The sequence below is a fragment of the Phasianus colchicus genome, chromosome Z (genome assembly GCF_987193195.1).
Source record: "Phasianus colchicus chromosome Z, bPhaCol1.hap1.1, whole genome shotgun sequence".
Classification (NCBI taxonomy): domain Eukaryota; kingdom Metazoa; phylum Chordata; class Aves; order Galliformes; family Phasianidae; genus Phasianus; species Phasianus colchicus.
Window position 1 is genome coordinate 24,379,128 of NC_143476.1, and position 17,216 is coordinate 24,396,343.

The following is a 17,216-nucleotide window of genomic DNA, read 5'->3' on the forward strand; positions in this document are numbered from 1 at the left end:
GACATAAAAGGAAGGAAAAATACTTTCTCTCTTTTATAAATGAGACATACTAAGATTAACATAAGAAAAGATTCTTAATGACACACTAGCGTGACCAGCCAAAATGCTTCTCTTGAGAAGTATCATCCTCCAAAATCTTATCAAAATCAGTAACAAAAATCTCTGTGCACTTCATTAACTGCTCTATAGGTGCAATTAGGTTTTACACAGGCAAGGAGTCTCTCTCATAGGCAGCCAGCAGACCACAGTGCTTAGGTAGTTATGCATGAACAAAGTGAACCAGGGAAAGGAATGAAAGGCCTTTTTCTCCCTGAGGTATAAACTATTCCTGTTCTATTTCATCATGTACAGCCTGCTATTGTATTCATCCTACTGGATGCTATCTATCTGGTATTCTGGATGCTACCAGTACAAGTTTCAGAATTAAGGACCAGTCAAAGATTGAAGTGTGATAACTAACGCTGTGTTGCGCTCTTCAGTTAGCTGTGTAAGCTTGAATAACTTCATTTATCTAAGTATCTGCTGGCTTGCAAGCAGTTAGCTGCTCTTCTCATCCACCTTGTTCTTATGCTTTTCTCAAACAAACTCCTCTGTTCTTCTCTGCTGTCTGATTCTTTGAAAACATAACTCAAGTTATGCTTAAGAGCACCCCACCTTGTTATTGCAAGAATGGAAAGAGATCTGCAGCAGCCAGGGCTGAAAAGGGGCTTCCTCATAAGAACAAAGCCTTATGTGAAAACACTGCAAAGGACAGAATCTAATTGCATAACTGAAGACAGTGACATAGTGAAAGAATTGCATTCAAAAACAAAACAACAAGAAAAAAAACAAACAAAAAAAATCCCACCCCAAAACCAAACAAAAAATACTCCAAAATCATCACTATAATGAATTATGGTTGTTCTTGGTTGTTCTAAGTGAGACAGTTATTTTCAGAGTAGCTTTGTTAGCTAACCTGAGCAATTTTAAAGTTCTGCTTCAGAGATCCCATGGCTAGCACAGTTGTAGAGATTTCATCAAATGTCAGCTGGTGTTTGTGCACATTATGCAGCAAAAATGACATGAAGTCACTCAATTTAATACACAGAGAAGGTGTATCAAGTTGTAGTTTAACCAATAAAGTATTTTATTTGAACTTAGTTACAGTTACAGGAAAAAGAATGGCTAAGGGTTTAGTTCAAATGATCTTTAACATGACATAAACAAAGCACATAGATAAAGCACATGTTTGAAAGGAATCTTGTAATTCCTGACATTGAAGATAATTGCTTTGTGTCTTACAAATAAAGGAAAGTTGAAGTTCTGAGGCATTCAGATGTTGCATTACAGTGTGATAGCTGATCTGCATTGACTCCCATTGACTCTGAATTCCTCAGGGCTTAACTCCACTTGCGCTTTGTTGCTGACTCTGGAGGGAAAGGATGCCACTCAGGGGGACCTGAACAGGTTTGAGAGGTGGGCCCATGCCGAACTCATGAAGTTGAACAAGGCCAAGTGCACCTGGATCAGGACAATTCCAAGCAGAAATACAGGCTGGATAGAGAATGGCTTGAGAGCAGCCCTGAGGAAAAGGATTTGGAAGTGTCAGCTGATGAGAGACTCAACACGAACAGGCAGTGTGTGCTTGTAGCACAGAAGGCCAACTGTATACTGGGTTGCATCAAGAAAAGCCTCACCAGCAGGTTGAGAGAGGTGATTCTGACCCTCTACTCTACTTTCATGAGACCCCACCTGGAGTACTGAGTCCAATTCTTGGGGCAGAAGAACAGGGAGCTGTTGGAGCAGGTCCAGAAGAGGGTCATGAAGATGATTAGAGAGCTGGAGCACCTCCTCTAGAGAACAGGCTGAGAGAGCTGGGACTCTTGAGCCTGGAGAGGAAAAGGCTCCTCCAGGAGCATGTGGCTTTCCAGTACATGAAGAGGGCCTACAGGAAAGCTGGGGAGGGTCATTTCATAAGGACAGGTAGCAACAGTACGAGGGGAAATGGCTTTAACTGGAAGAGACTAGATTTAGACTAGATATTAGGAAGAAATTCTATATGTGAGGGTGATGAGACAGTAGTACAGGTTGCCCAGAGAGGCTGTGAATGCCCCCTCCCTGTAAGCATTCAAGGCCAGGCTGGATGGGGCTTTGAGCCACCTGGTCCTTGGGAGGTGTTCCTGCCTACAGAAGTGGGGTTGGAATGAGATGAACTTAAAGGATAATACCAAATTATCCTGATTCTATGATACAGTTGATAGCAAGGGAACAGGAGACCTTAGAGCTGGCCAGAATTGTCTGACATCATACTAGCTAAGGGTTAAACCTGCTCACTTACTTCCTCAACACTGTCATATATGACAATATTCCAGCTACCCCGAGCTCAACACAATTCTTCTGAAAGTTGCATTAAAAAGTCAGGTTTCCTGACTCACTCTGAAACCGTATGAGCAGAAAAATTACTCATCAGAGGCTGGACACTGAAAGGCTTAACTCTGCCAAAATAAAGATGAGGCAGCTAGAAAAGGAAGCAAGATCAATTGATAGCCTGGATCTGACCCAAGGACTTCTAAATCTTATGTCTCATATTGATCGATCCCAGGTATTTCTCAAGTAATTTTCAGCATAATGCTGGTTGTCTGTCTGCTAGATTATCTCATGTTGATTCGTGATAGAGATTAGATGAATACTCAAAGTGCATTATCTAATATATCCCTTACAACCCTTCCAGAATTTTTATCATAATTAATTATTACCTGTCTAGGTATCTTGTAACTAATTCAAGTTTTTAATGCTTCTTTGAATTTAATTAAATTTTTGGCTTTGAAATCTTCCCATGGCAGTGTATTCCAGTCTAATTATACGTTGCAAAACTGTCATCTTCAATTTCTATTAGTTCTTATGTTTTCAAGCAGAAGTTCCTATGCCCACATGTCCAGATTAATTTAATCCCTTTTATTTTTTCCATCATCTCTTATTTATACTATTTACAAAAGAAACAGGCAGATGCAAGAGTACTAACATACAAATACAGTATTTTGATTCCTACACAAAAAAAGAGGCTTCTTTAACTCAGTCTAAACAATGAACACTTCTGTAAACCTCTGCAGTTTATGCCCTTTTCCTACAACCCAGCTAATTCTTAACAGTCACATCCTGCATGGATAACTACATGTTAAAGGGCCAAATTCTCTCTTAAAGAACTCTTCTCTTGTACATAATCACTGGATAATACTTATTCTTGCTGAGAAAATATGCTTGAGTCTTAATGCAGTGATGATGGAAAATTTCAAACAGAACTTTTTTGTTTTCCATGCTCTAATATTTTACCAGAGCTTTATTTTATTTTATTTTATTTACTTATGTAGTTATTTTTTAAGCAGAACAAAATGCCTGTAAGCAAATCGTGCCTATAGAAAACGTTGCATACCAACAGCTCCATTTTGATGAAGAGTAGTTCTTTTGGTGTGAATACCCTCCTGTTGTGAGATTTGCTCAGCTGGTCTCAATGAAGCTAGAACAACTTGTTCAGATGGGGGACATTGTCTACAGCATTTTGTCTCCTCTGAGCTTCACAAAATATAAGTGACAGCAACATCTCCCTGTCATCACTGTCTTTTCTACTCTGCTCTGGAATTTAAAAACCCTTATTTTACTTCAGCTTAATTCTGAGAATACCCACAGCAGAATCTTTGTATAATATATGCTTTTCAAAAATTAATTCAGATCACACTGCCTGTTTGCATGTAAACCAATTCCAGAATACCTATGGAATACATATATGGAATAACATACATGATATAAATCAAAAAAAAAGGAAAGGAGGAAGAAAAGAATGGAAAAAAGAGAAAGGATGGGAGAGAAGGGATGGGAGAGAAGGGATGGGAAGGGAAGGGAGAGAAGGGATGGGAAGGGAAGGGAAGGGAAGGGAAGGGAAGGGAAGGGAAGGGAAGGGAAGGGAAGGGAAGGGAAGGGAAGGGAAGGGAAGGGAAGGGAAGGGAAGGGAAGGGAAGGGAAGGGAAGGGAAGGGAAGGGAAGGGAAGGGAAGGGAAGGGAAGGGAAGGGAAGGGAAGGGAAGGGAAGGGAAGGGAAGGGAAGGGAAGGGAAGGGAAGGGAAGGGAAGGGAAGGGAAGGGAAGGGAAGGGAAGGGAAGGGAAGGGAAGGGAAGGGAAGGGAAGGGAAGGGAAGGGAAGGGAAGGGAAGGGAAGGGAAGGGAAGGGAAGGGAAGGGAAGGGAAGGGAAGGGAAGGGAAGGGAGGAGGGAAAGGGCTGTAACTACGAGAAGTATTTTTATCTTTTAAATCCATTCTTTGGAGGTAGCAATTAAAAGCAAAACACTAGAAGATGCAACCTGAATGCTTCATAGCTTTAACTCCTCATAAGTATTTAGTTTTGCATTTCTGAATCCCAAGAGTGCTCTTCCCATGCCCTCCAGTTTGAGACACATACATATCGCAGCAGTACGAACAATGCTGAGACTTCATTGAACTGCCAACCTCCCACTAGCAGTGGCATCTGTTTTTATCTAATCATAGAATCATAGAATGGTTTGAATTGGAAGAGATCTTAAAAGTCATCCAGTTCCAGCCCTGTGCCATGGGAAGGATTGCCACCTCTAGATTAGGCTGCCTGGGGTCCTATCCAACCTGGCTTTGAATACCTACTACCTCTAGGGATGGGACATCCAGAGCTTCCTTCCCTGTGTAACCGATGACAGAGCCTCGCTGCCTTCTGAGTAAATATTTTTTTTTTTTTTAACATCTAAGCCAAATTTCCCCTCTTTTAGCTTAAAGCCATTCCCCCTCTTCCTAACACTATCAGATTATGTAAGAGTCTGTCTTCCTCCTGTTCACAAAATTTCATTAAGTACTGGTGGGCCACAATGAGCTCTCCCCAGAGTCTTCTCTTCTTGGGGCAGAACAAGACCAGCTCCCTCAGACTTTCATCATAGGAAAAGTGCTCCACCCCTCTGATCATCTTTGTGGCCCTCCTCTGCACCTGTTCCTACAGCTCCACATCTTTCTTCACAGAATCACAGAAACACCAAGGTTGGAAAAGACCTTCGAGATCATCCAGTCCAACCGTCCACCTATCATCAATAGCTCTCACTAAACCATGTCCCTCAACACAAAATCCAAACCTTCCTTGAACACCTCCAGGGTCAGTGACTCCACCACCTCCCTGGGCAGCCCATTCCAGTGCCTGACCACTCTTTCAGAGAAGTAGTATTTTCTAATGTCCAGCCTAAATCCCCCCTGGCATAGCTTGAAGCCATTCCCTCCAGTTCTATTACCAGGTACACGAGAGAAGAGGCCAACCCCAGCTCACTAGAACCTCCCTTCAGGTAGTTACAGAGAGCAGTAAGGTCTCCCCTGAGCCTCCTCTTCTCCAGACTGAACAATCCCAGCTCCTTCAGACGCTCCTCATAAGGCCTGTGCTCCAGACCCCTCACCACCATTGTTGCCCTTCTCTGAACCCACTCCAGGGCCTCAATGTCTTTCTTGCAGTGAGTGGCCCAAAACTGGACAAGTACTCAAGGTGCGGCCTCACCTGAGCTGAGTACAGGGGGAAAATAACTTCCCTGTTCCTGCTGGCAACACTGTTTCTGATGCAAGCCAGCATGCCATTGGCCTTCTTGGCCACCTGGGCACACCTCTGGCTCATGTTCAGCCAAGCATCAATCAATACAATACCCGCAGGTTCATTTCCTCTACAGAGTCTTCCAGCCACTCTGCCCCAAGTCTGTAGCGTTGCCTGGGGTTGTTGTGGCCAAACTGCACCACTCAGCTTGGTGTTATCAGCACCTTATTACTTGCTGAGGGTGCACTTGATCCCACTATGTCATTGACCAACATGTTGAAGGGCATCAGTCCCAAGGCGGACACCACTTGTGACCAGTCTCTGCTTGGACATATGCCATTGACCACAACTCTCTGGCTATGGCTATTCAACCAATTATTTATACACCAAATAGTCCAGCCTTCAAATCCATACCTCTCAGTTTTAGAGATTAGTATGTGGAGTGGGACCATATCAAAGGATCTGCAGATAACATCAGGTAGACTACATCAGTTGCTCTTCCTTTGTCCACTGAAGCCATCCTTCCATCATAGATGCCACCATGTTGGTCAGACATGATCTGTGCTTTGTTAGGCCACACAGTCTGTCTCTGATCACCTCATTTTGCACATGCTGTTATATAATTTTCTGTAAGATCTGCTTCAAGATCTTACCAGGCACAGATGTGAGGATCACCAGCCTGTCGTTCTTTCTTCCCACATTTTTTTTTTAAATGTGAGTGATGTTTCCCTTTTACCAGTCTCTGGTGACTTCATCTGACAGTCATGACTTTTCAAATATAATGGAGAGTGGCTTGGCAACAACACCAGCCAGTTCCTTCAGGACCCTGAGATGCATGTCATCCAACCCCATAGATTTGTACACATTCAGTCTCATATGGTAGTCTCTGACTTGCTCTGCTTTTACAGTGAAGATTATTCTGCTCACCTGTATCCCATGTAAAGGTTCAGGGATGTGAGAGACATAGGGAGCCTGTCTTGTGCTGAAGACTGAGGCAAAGATTTTGTTAAGTACCTCAGCTTTCTCCATGCCTGTTGAAACCACTTCTTCCTTTTCATTTATAGAAGGGGTACAATCTCCTTGGCATTTCCCTTCTAGCCAATGTAACTGTAAAATCCCTTCTTGTTATTTTTCACATCCATTGCCAAGTTCAGTTCCACCTTTACCTTAGCTTTCCTGATCCCATTTCTGTCTGTCCAGACAGCATCCCTGTATTCTTCCCTGCACTCATCCCTGCTTCCACTTCCTATACTTTTCCTTCTTAACTCTCACTTTGATCAGCGCATCCCTTCTTAGCTGTGTCGGTTTCTTGCCTCCTCTGTTTCATTTTTTATGCTGGGGGATGAAGAGATCTTGTGCTCTCAGAAAGGCATCCTTAGAGAGCTGTCCACTCTGCTCCATTCCTTTATCCCTAAAAACAGCTTCCCACGGGATCTCATCCAAGAATTCCTTAGATAAAATTTCACTCTCCTCAATTCTGGGGTTCTCACTTTGCTCTTTTCCAGGTCCATATTCCTCAAGAACTTCTGCCATCTGTCATCAGCTCTGACTGCCCCCTTGACCAGAAAAAAAAGCCTTTTTGCTGCAGCATTTTAGTATTGCAGATAACAAATCTGAGCTCCATTATCCAGCACTGGTATGCATCACCTCAGAAAGAGGTCAGCAGTGTTATGCCCCTATCTTATTACAAATTCACCCCAAGTTTGTTCACTTTGGGTTTATAAAAGATTATCACACATTAGGAGTCTGTAAACACAAGAAATAATGGCTAGCCACCTCAGTTTCCTTCAAAGATCCTCACACAGTAAGAGCGTTGGACTCTGTTAGTAGCTGCTGTTGTGCAAATCTTGACATCAAAGTTTGTGCCAGTGACACTTCTGTAGCAGCTTCCATTAAATTAAACAAAACCAATCTTTTGAAATCAGAAGTTGTAATGGAAGGGACTGCACTATTATTTCTTGTTAATGCCAAAATCGTGGGCAGGAAACTCCCATGGAAGATTTTCCTTTCCATTTCTATTGTGATAGACCTGATTAGAATGCTGACAGAATGAAGGCATTACAGTCAGAGGACAGAATGTCTAAGGGGTCTAGCTCTTGTAATAACAAATCAGCTTGCAGTAGCACTGCTGGTAATGTAGATTCACTTGCTAAATTTTCCCTGTGAATTGTGCCAACAGAATTAATGATCACTGGCATACAGCAGAAAAGAAATCTGGCATGCCTCAGCAAGTCACCTAGTTTTGTTTTTAATGAACAACCACTATAAAAACCCACACTAGTCATGCCATAAACAGTAAGAAAAAACACATAAACTATAGTATAATTATTAAACCTGCTGATACTTATCCTCAAACCTACCAAAATCCATTGCAGCCACCCAACCAGCCTCAGTAAATTCTGAACGACAGCCTTAAACTGAAAAATACAATAGCCAAGAAATCCAAAATGAAGCATAATTGCTTGAAATTCTCTGTTGCTGTTTCAGATTTGAATATGAACTAATGTGTCATAAAATCAGTTTGTTTTTCACATCTATATCTGTCTATGTTGGTCTATCTGCTGTTTTCTCTTCCCACAGACCTCGTGTCAGGTAATAGTTACTAGCTCAGTATGCACAGCAGGAATTTATAGTCTCTCAGTTTAGATTCCCATCACTCTAAGAAAGAATGATTAGAAGAAAATATTCAGAAGACAAAAGCTAGTGTCCATCAAAACCTAATGAGACTGAAGAGTTTGAAAACACACAATAAAAGAGTAGAGGATGTGGTATCACAGAAACGCATGCAACAATACCTTCTTCCCACTGAAAGAGCCTTAGACTTTATCACAGTGTTGCATCAGAGTCACTGGCTTTAAGCTCTTGGAGAACATCTACCACTTTTCTAAGTACTGTGCAAACTTACTTGGAATGACAACTGCAGGATCTGGCCTGGTTCAATTTAGCTACACAATAGGAGCAATGCGGTCAGAATGAGCAGCCTCTAGTTCTGATCCCCAGGGTCTGTATAGAAGGACAGTATTGTCTACTTGCCCTTGAGAGAAGAAAGGAAAGTGGAAAGGGAAGGAATGGAGAGGGGAGCTGGACAAGTAGAGATCTGAAGACTAGATGAGCTAATAGGAAAATATGATATTTTATAATGTTGTAATTGAAAGAAGGTAAGTATTTTGGAGGCTATTATGTTCCCCAAAAGTGCATAACAGCTCATCCTCTTCCAAACCATGACTCTTCTTGTATCTGAGGCGGTTGCTACTTCCTACTGCTAACCAGAGCTTGGAAAATGCAAGCCCCATATGCTACACTCCAGATGCACTCATTGAGCATGAAGTACATCTGCATTAGCTTAAAATCGCCAGGTGCTCTGCCTGATATCTTTGAGATATACGCTTGATTTTAAAATCCACCTGGCATGAATGCATGTCCAGATACCTCAACTACATGCTGCAATTTTACAGTGAGTCGTGCTGTTCATCTCAAGGTCCATATCCACATGTTTACTAACACAGAATTGTTCATGGGGTTAAGGGTACAGCTGCTTAAACATCTGGTTTGATGTACTGCCCAGGATATCAACACTTCCAACCAATAGTTTACAGATTCAATCATCAGAATGCACGAACTGTGGGACTTAAACAAACCAACAGAAAACAAAAAGGGAGAAAAACATGGTATGACTCACTCAAGTATATCAGGCAAAGTATGGCAAGAAGAAACAACCAATTATTTGCTTAAGAGTCACAAAGCAATGAGATATTAGTTTGTGCTGTACATTTTCCATTGTTCATTGTGCAGCAGAAGATCAGATTTCAGTATAACTTATGATAACATTATTACAGTTTTATTTATGGATTGTCAGCAAAATTTTAAAAAATATGGTTGAATAAATTGATAAAAAGCTGTATTTTCAAAGACTGAGTGTTTAGCAAATGCATGGAGAATATTAGAACTATACTGAAGACAACACAGCTAGAAACCACAGGGACAATCCCCATCACTCTGCAGTAGTTTGCAACTGCTTTATCTGACCTTTACACGAATGTATGAGATGACGTAAACTATACAGCTCTGGTGGTCAGTTTTAAACAAATGACAGATAAGGTCTTCTCACTCAGTCTAGGATAGAAGGTATCATTGGTCCTCTTGACTTTGAAAAAGGAGTGGGCTGCGTACACAAATGGAGTCAGATAGTTTAGTTAAAACCCAGGTCACTGTGACATTCTCAGCCCTCCAGACTGCTTTTCTGGAAGTCCAGAACTGCTGTCACTGGATCTTTTCTCAATCTTATCCCTTCTGGTCATGTCTCCATTTACCATCACCAAATTTCATCTCCTCCAGATCATCCACTTGTCCACTACTCCTTTAGCACACAAGCTCTTCCGCATTTTTGTGATGTCAGGCCAAATATCTTGGGTCACAGGGAATCACTTAGAGGAAGACACATGCCAGGAGCACAGAGGATCGGGTGTCATTTTTTGTTTCATGTAATTAATTTTATTTTCCCTGTCTACAGCCTTGCCTTCCAGACCCTTCACCATATTTGCAGCCCTCCTTTGGACACTCTCTAATAGCTGCATGCCCTTCATGCACTGCGGCAGCCAGCCTGCACGCAGTGCTGTAGGTGAGGCCTCACAGTGCAGAGCAGAGGGGGCAGTCTGGGGGGCACCCAGTGGCAGCACTGGGCCTGCTGACCCCAGGGTATGGTTGGCCCTTTGGGCTCCAGAGCATACTGCTGCCTCACGTTCAACTCACTGTCAGACAGAATCCTATGATCCCTTTTTGCGGGGCTGGTCTCCAGCCACTTGTCTCCCACACTGAACATAGCAAGAGCTGTCCCATCCCCGGTGCAGAACCCAACACTTCCTCTTATTCATGCAGACAATGACCATCCTTGAATTTGTCCAGATCACAGATGCTGATCAACTTGAAGGTGACTTCGAGGTGGATCTACCTCCAGAGGAAGAACCAATGGAAATGGATTCTCCTCCATCAGGGCAGGGCAAATGCTATAACATCATGCTTGCCTGGAGATGTCGCCACATCCATTGGCAGCACACCAGGGGCACTCAGTGCTGAAGTATAACCATCTGTCAGAGAGCCGCAGTGTCAGTTGCAGCACCGAGAGACAGGAAAGGCCTCAGCAGTCCCTGGCACCCAGAGGTTTGTACAGGAGTGATGGCTGGGGAGCGAGGGCACTGTCTCTCAACAGCAGCTGCTTGCAAGGAACTTGTTGTGGCCTCCACCTGGCACAGACCTGCAGCCTCTGTGGCCTCAGTAGCCTCTGTAACCACAGGAACTGATGTGGCTACCCAGACAGCGAAACCCACCATCATGAGGCCAAGGTTCCTGCATCTGCTGCTGCCTCCTGCATCTGCCAGCCCTGTCCACTGAACCTCCTGAGACAGGCATTGCCAAAGCAGATGTTCACTCAACACTATATACATGGGCCCCGAAATCTGTTTGCATGACAGAAGTGTGGAAGAGTACCAAAAAGAGTCATTTTCACACATAACTCATACCTGTTTTGTTCTTTTCCAGTTATTTGATCTCTCACAGCAAATTTAAAGAAAACAATTCTAAATTTCCTACAGAAAAAGTTCTCTCTTCACTGCCAGGAAGAGCTGGTGGATGCCAAATTACAAGGAGCATGATCCCCTGAAGTCTTTACTTAATAGTAAGAGCTATGAACTAAAAAGACCATCTTTTAACAGAAATGCATCAGAGGACTGAACCTTTCAAGTCTTCTGACTCTGGTTCCACCTTATCACTGAGTTTTTCAAAGGTTTCAAATTCCTTGACATCTTTCAGGTGCCATTCACTCCTGAAAGAGGTGAAAGAAATCCACTATGATTCTTGTCCGAAATTACTGAAACAGTTGCTCAATTAAAACCAGTTTCTCATTAATATGTCTGTCATTTAACATTTTTCATTACCCAAGTCTGTAGCACAAATTATGAAAAGAAGGCAGTAGATGGAGGCAGGATAAAGTTTTGCATGAAAAGGTAAGATGAAAAGTAGAGTACACACAAGTATACTTCCAGTGTCTGTAACTATTAGGAGAGAAACTATATTAAAAATCACCATCATCTGTCCCGACTTTATTTCTAGAGCTTTAAGCCACATATGTACCTCCATAGAAAGGTCCAGCAAACTTTCCTTATCAATACCCCAAAGCACCCCAAACCACCAAGGGCATAAGCAGAACATATCATGACTGGATAGCTACTGAGAGCTGGGATTGCAAACATTGGATAGCATTGTGTGTGTACATAACCAGTGAGGCAGACTTACCATGAAAGGGTTCATTTTCCCTGTCAGATGCCTCAGGTAGCACCACAGAATTGAAGCAGTAGCAGCTAAATTACCTCAAACCTGCATGAAGGATATAATTTCTTGTCCTAGAGCAGACCAGTACTCCTGCAGTCATCTGAGACTAGCAGCCCTTACACCCAGAACAAGAGCAGGCAAGTGATAATTCAGTGGAGGGTCTTGTTATGCATGGCTTCAAGTGTTTTCTTCTGCAGTGTGCTAAGTGACTTAAGCATTCTTGGTGGCCAGTTTTCTCTGAGGAGAATCCAGCTCCTTACAGCCTATTGTGTCAGAAAATTGCACTAGCCCTCACATATCAGCCCTCTCTCTGACTTTCAGGAAAAGTTTACCCAATGCTTTTAGTGAGGCATTAAAAATTTGCAAACTGCTCCAACCAGATGGAGCTCGGGTCAACAGACCTTCTCCACCCCTCCTCCCAGAGCCCACTGCAGAATTCTTGCACATTCCACATGCACATAAAACAGTATCTTTTCAAGGACTTCCTTGATTGCAAATTGACTCACTGTTGTAACTGCTGTTGACGTCCGTCTGTGTTGGTGCCAGGCTGTACTGAATTGGACCTTCAGAGGTGGCCCTTCCTGACAGTAAAGGGGAGAAGAGAAGGGAGGAAGAGAAGGGGAAGAGAAGGGGGAGAAAAGGATATATTTAGATAAACTTACATAACAGACCTGCAGTGTTGTTCTAACACCACTTCTGTGAATTCCTTTCCCCAACAACATTCACATACTCCAATCATACACACAAATTCAGGTACCTCAGTAGAAATGAGAGGTTAATTGCCTCAAGACCTTCCAGAGAGGCTAGCTTGTCTGGCAACTCAAGCAAGATACCTTGTTCTGGAGTCATTAGAGAGGGTAGAGGACACATAAATTACAAAACTTAAAACATTTATGTACAGGACTTCACTAACATGTAGTATCCCTACAGATCAGGCAGTCAGCCCAAGTTAACTTCTCAACGTATCTTTCAGGACTGACACAGGCAATAGGACCTGAATGCTTAACATGAGAAAATCAGCCCTGCTGTCCTGTTCATTAGCAGACACAGCAGAAAAAGTATCTTGGCAGCATTTCTCAGTAGGAATAACTTACTTTGTTTTCACAGAAAAAACATAGTCCAAATCCTCTCTGTTAATAAGGGTATGTTTGACTTGGGTCAGAAAAAGAAATGTAATTAAGCTGATGTATCTCCTTAGCAGATTGCACTTGTGAATTTGCTATGCAGGGAATAGTCCCTGCCCATAGAAGGTCCAGAGATGCAGCCATCAATCCACCCTGATGTGCCTCATTTCAGATATACTGCTCTGTATGTGAGGTACCAGAGGTGGAGTGGCAGCCTCTTAGATTGAGAGCACTTGGGTACACCAGTTTTAACAATCGAGGTCATGCTGACTACATTTCCAATCTATTTCCTTCTCCACTTCTTGATTTCACTGCTTTCTCATCAGAGTTAACTCATCTAATCCTGCTTTACTTGCAGCATTCATGAAGGTCCCTGAGGTGTGAGTGCTACACCATGTGCAATCCAATGAATCTTAAAGGTTCCCGGGGCTTTCCATGAAATACCTTTTGTACTAGTACTACAGAGAAAACAGTGAACCCATAAGTACCATAAGTATATGGCTATACTAACATGAGGAGATTTTACAGCAAGGTAGAGAAAATCTTAGCATCTGTCCCTCAATCCTAAATCTCTGCCTGACTATTAAGTCAACAGTGAATGAGTGCAGCTGCCTTTCTGTAAATAAGCACTGCCTTTATTATGCTCCCAATTCTCTTTAAACTCCCTTCTTGTTCTCACAGAATTTGTGTAGTCAATACATACACTTAACACGGATGATAAAACAGCATTCACATTAGTTATAGCACTTCTCAGAGATGTTATGTGGAATTAATTCTTCACTTTAGAAAGCTCTGATATACACAACTGAGCATTACACCATCTAGAAATGTGCATTATACTAATCAAAGAGCAGTTAATGCTAAGTTATTGCTGACAGCTGGTTTCACCCGTTCACACGAATGCAGATGAATAGCATTGAAGCAATTTGGGTCTTGTGAGAGTGAACACTGAGGAAGATATTTCATATTTATAGTCTCTACACTGCAGTACAACCATCCAAATTCTGACAGAACACAAATTTTAAGATACTTCCCTTGAGATACTTTGACAGAAGACTTCAACCTCTTAGGGGTTTTGTATGTTTATTTATATCTGCTTGCAACAACTTTTCATTAAAAACAGCAATAGCCAAAACACTTTCAGAATCTACAGAATTGCCCAAGATTGTCAGAGAAAAATGGTATTTTTTTATGAGCTCTTGTTCTCCTGCATTTTCCTGTGCAACAGGAGTACACAGATTATCTCAGTGAGAAGGAAGTAAGGTGGTGATACATTGAGTTCCTCAGCTGTTTGTTTTTTTTAAAGGTTTTCAAAACTACTCTTTGTTCAATGCTATTTTACTTTCTTTTCCAGAAGTATAGAACCATAGAATCATAGAATCATAGAATGGCCTGGGTTGAAAAGGACCAAAATGCTCATCTAGTTTCATCCCCACTGCTATGTGGAGGGTTGCCAACCACCAGACCAGGCTGCCCAGAGCCACATCCAGCCTGGCCTTGGATGGGGCCAGGGATGGGGCAAGTACCTACTTGTATCTACTAAAAAGCACCATGCTTCCTACCTAGGCCTTTACCCATGCTCAGTTTACCAAAGAAGCCTCTTCTAAGGCATTCTTTTTGTTTATGAAGATTTTTGCAGAAGTTTCCCACCTTTGACCCAAGTCCTTGGATCTGTAACTTCTGTTTGTTCCTCACTTCTGTTTGCACAGTAGCTTTGCTTCTTTAAATTTTATATCATTTTAGTACTCATATCTCACAAAGTATCTCAACTCCCAGTTATTTACACCTGATCTGCCCTTGCTTCCTTACTAAAGTGTGTAAACTGTCCAACATTCTCCATTAAACTATTTTTGCTTTTATCACAAGCATCAAAAAGTAGGTAGAAGTTTGCAGAGTTGAGAGTCAGAAATTATAACCATCTTACAGCTGAGTAATAAGTCATCCTGAAGCTTCATTCTAGTCCAATCATGGTGATTTCAAAAGGTTTATTTATTTATTTATTCTGAAAAGTGAAGAGCCAGTACATCTTCTACCTGATTTCATATGAAGTGCCCTCTGTAATTCAGCTAGAGATAGCTTGAGTTCACAGTACAGGCAAAATGCAGGGCAGAATCAGAGGGCGATCAAAACAGAGCAAAAAGGATGCTGCCTTGACAGATACAGATGATGAGAAAAAGATTACAGAGAAGCATTTTAGTGCCTGAAATCTCCTACAGTGAACAATCTACTGATCAAGACAAAAAAAAAAAAAAAAAAAAAAGAATTTATGTATACATCTTGAATTTATAAAAGGTGGACACACAAAGTTTATGCAGTGCTATCAAGTACAGTTTTGGCCTTTGACAGCAAGCGAATTGCGGGCTATCCTAAAAATGTACTTCCAGCATACAAGGGCTTTCTCGGCCATTTTTGATAGTGTGCCAGAACTCAGCACTTCTCCTTCACTCTCCCAAATGTGGGCTGTGGGCAGAAGAGCAGCCAGGGAAAACACCTGCTGCCAGCTGCAAGGAGCATGAGCAGAGACCCAACGGGACCAAACACCAGCAGGTAATTTCTCACTGAAGCTGATCACTTCTCAGAATGCTCGAACCCCAACATTCCTAATACAGGGATGGATCTGTACCTAAGGGAGGCAAACTGAATAAGCTGGTGATGCTTTGTGGGGGAAGAAAGAGCAAAGACCCTCTCAACCACATCAGCATTAACTGTTCCAGTCGCCCCAATACACAAGGCTAGACCTATATTCTCAGCCTTTTATTTGAAATTGTGGTAAACAACTACAATAAAACCCTCTAACACATACTAACACATTGTGGTTATGTTTTTTTTTTTTCCAAATGACATTCCTCTGAAGGGCCAGGCTATGCTCTCAAACTACAAAGTGTAGCGTTGATATTTCAGGAAAATAGTATCATTACCTCAGTGAAACCTAAAAGGAGTTTGATATATCCAGCATCTGTAAAAGTCGAGTAGATTTGATTTTTTGCAAATTCCACACAACTTTTTCCATTGCCATTCAAGCTGCTGTCATTGATTTGCCCTCATCTGCATCTATACTAATTTCTTACAGGCTTCACAGTTTAAAAAGATGCTAGAGGATTCAACATACAAATTCTGTGGCCAGAGTGATAAGAAAGTATTAAGGAGAGTCTAAGAAGCCAAACACTTCAGTGGTCAAAGTGATCACCTGCACTGAAACAAAAATAAAGATCATGATTTACCTAAAGCAAAACAACCCCTGACATTTTAGCTTGCTTACGTCATGTTGTGTATTTTGGAGATGTTGTATATTTTGAAGCTTACAAGCTTGTGGAAGAAAATCCTTCCATAGTTTGCTTTTTACTTAGAATTTAAAAAAAAAACAAAAACAAAATCCAGATTGTAGTGTATTTCCCAATTTATCCAACTTTCCTTCAGCTGTGAGACAAATCTCTCTCACAAGGGCTGTTCTTCCTCAGGGTAGAAAAATCCTGTTTTTCCCAGGAAGCAAGATTCTCATTTTCCAGCTCATTTCAGGTTTTAACCTCAACAGAAAAACAGCAGTTTTCTGCTTGCAAGAAAAGCATTGATGCAGTGTCTTCAGCAGCCATAGCTGCAAGTTTCACTCAGGGGAAACCCCATCTCGTAGCAGATGCTACCATTCCCATAGCATCGTCTGACTTTTTTTGAAAATGTTCATCCATTCATGCATCTAGAGGCCAAAATATCAAAGTCCCACTGTGAATGGGGATGAATACCAAAGAGTGAACTTGCAAAATGCTGTCTTGTTTTTCTTGCTTAATGCAATTTTAGAAAAATAGAATTTCAGCTTTTTAACCTTGGCAGTTAGTAACAAGCAACATGTAAATATCAAAATCCCGGTGTATACAGATGTCTACAGCTGGGAAGACAAACAACTAAGTCTTTCACTGCACTGATTTTAAAAGTATGCAGTTCCAGGGAATGCTTTAGTATTGATACAGATTACCAATTTTCACAAATAGAACAAGACAAACAGTATATAAATGGCAACTGATAACTTCCCCAACCCTCCTCAGACCTCCAGAAGGTGGAGGTCTGCACCAAATGAAGTTCCAGCGGACAACAAACATGTTCTGCCCTACCATGGATTTACTCTCTTTGTCCTTCTCTGTGGACTGTGGTACCAGACAGTACCTACACAGCTCATCAGCACTGTAAGAGAAGCATAGCAGATTTCACAGATTTCACA

At 41.9% G+C, this 17,216-nt stretch overlaps 1 protein-coding gene across 2 annotated transcripts in view; it reads right to left on the reverse strand.

Annotated features, from left to right (window-relative positions):
• NRG1 (neuregulin 1) overlaps positions 1 to 17,216 on the reverse strand; it is a 448,079-nt gene that overhangs the window by 269,266 nt on the left and 161,597 nt on the right. Inside the window, exon 2 of one of the 2 annotated variants that reach the window (XM_090131420.1) lies at positions 12,389 to 12,459. In XM_090131420.1, coding sequence (XP_089987546.1) covers positions 12,389 to 12,459 — 71 coding nt within the window. Of the gene's footprint in view, positions 1 to 12,388; positions 12,464 to 17,216 lie in introns of both variants that reach the window. The other variant, XM_090131421.1, reaches the window with a different exon arrangement.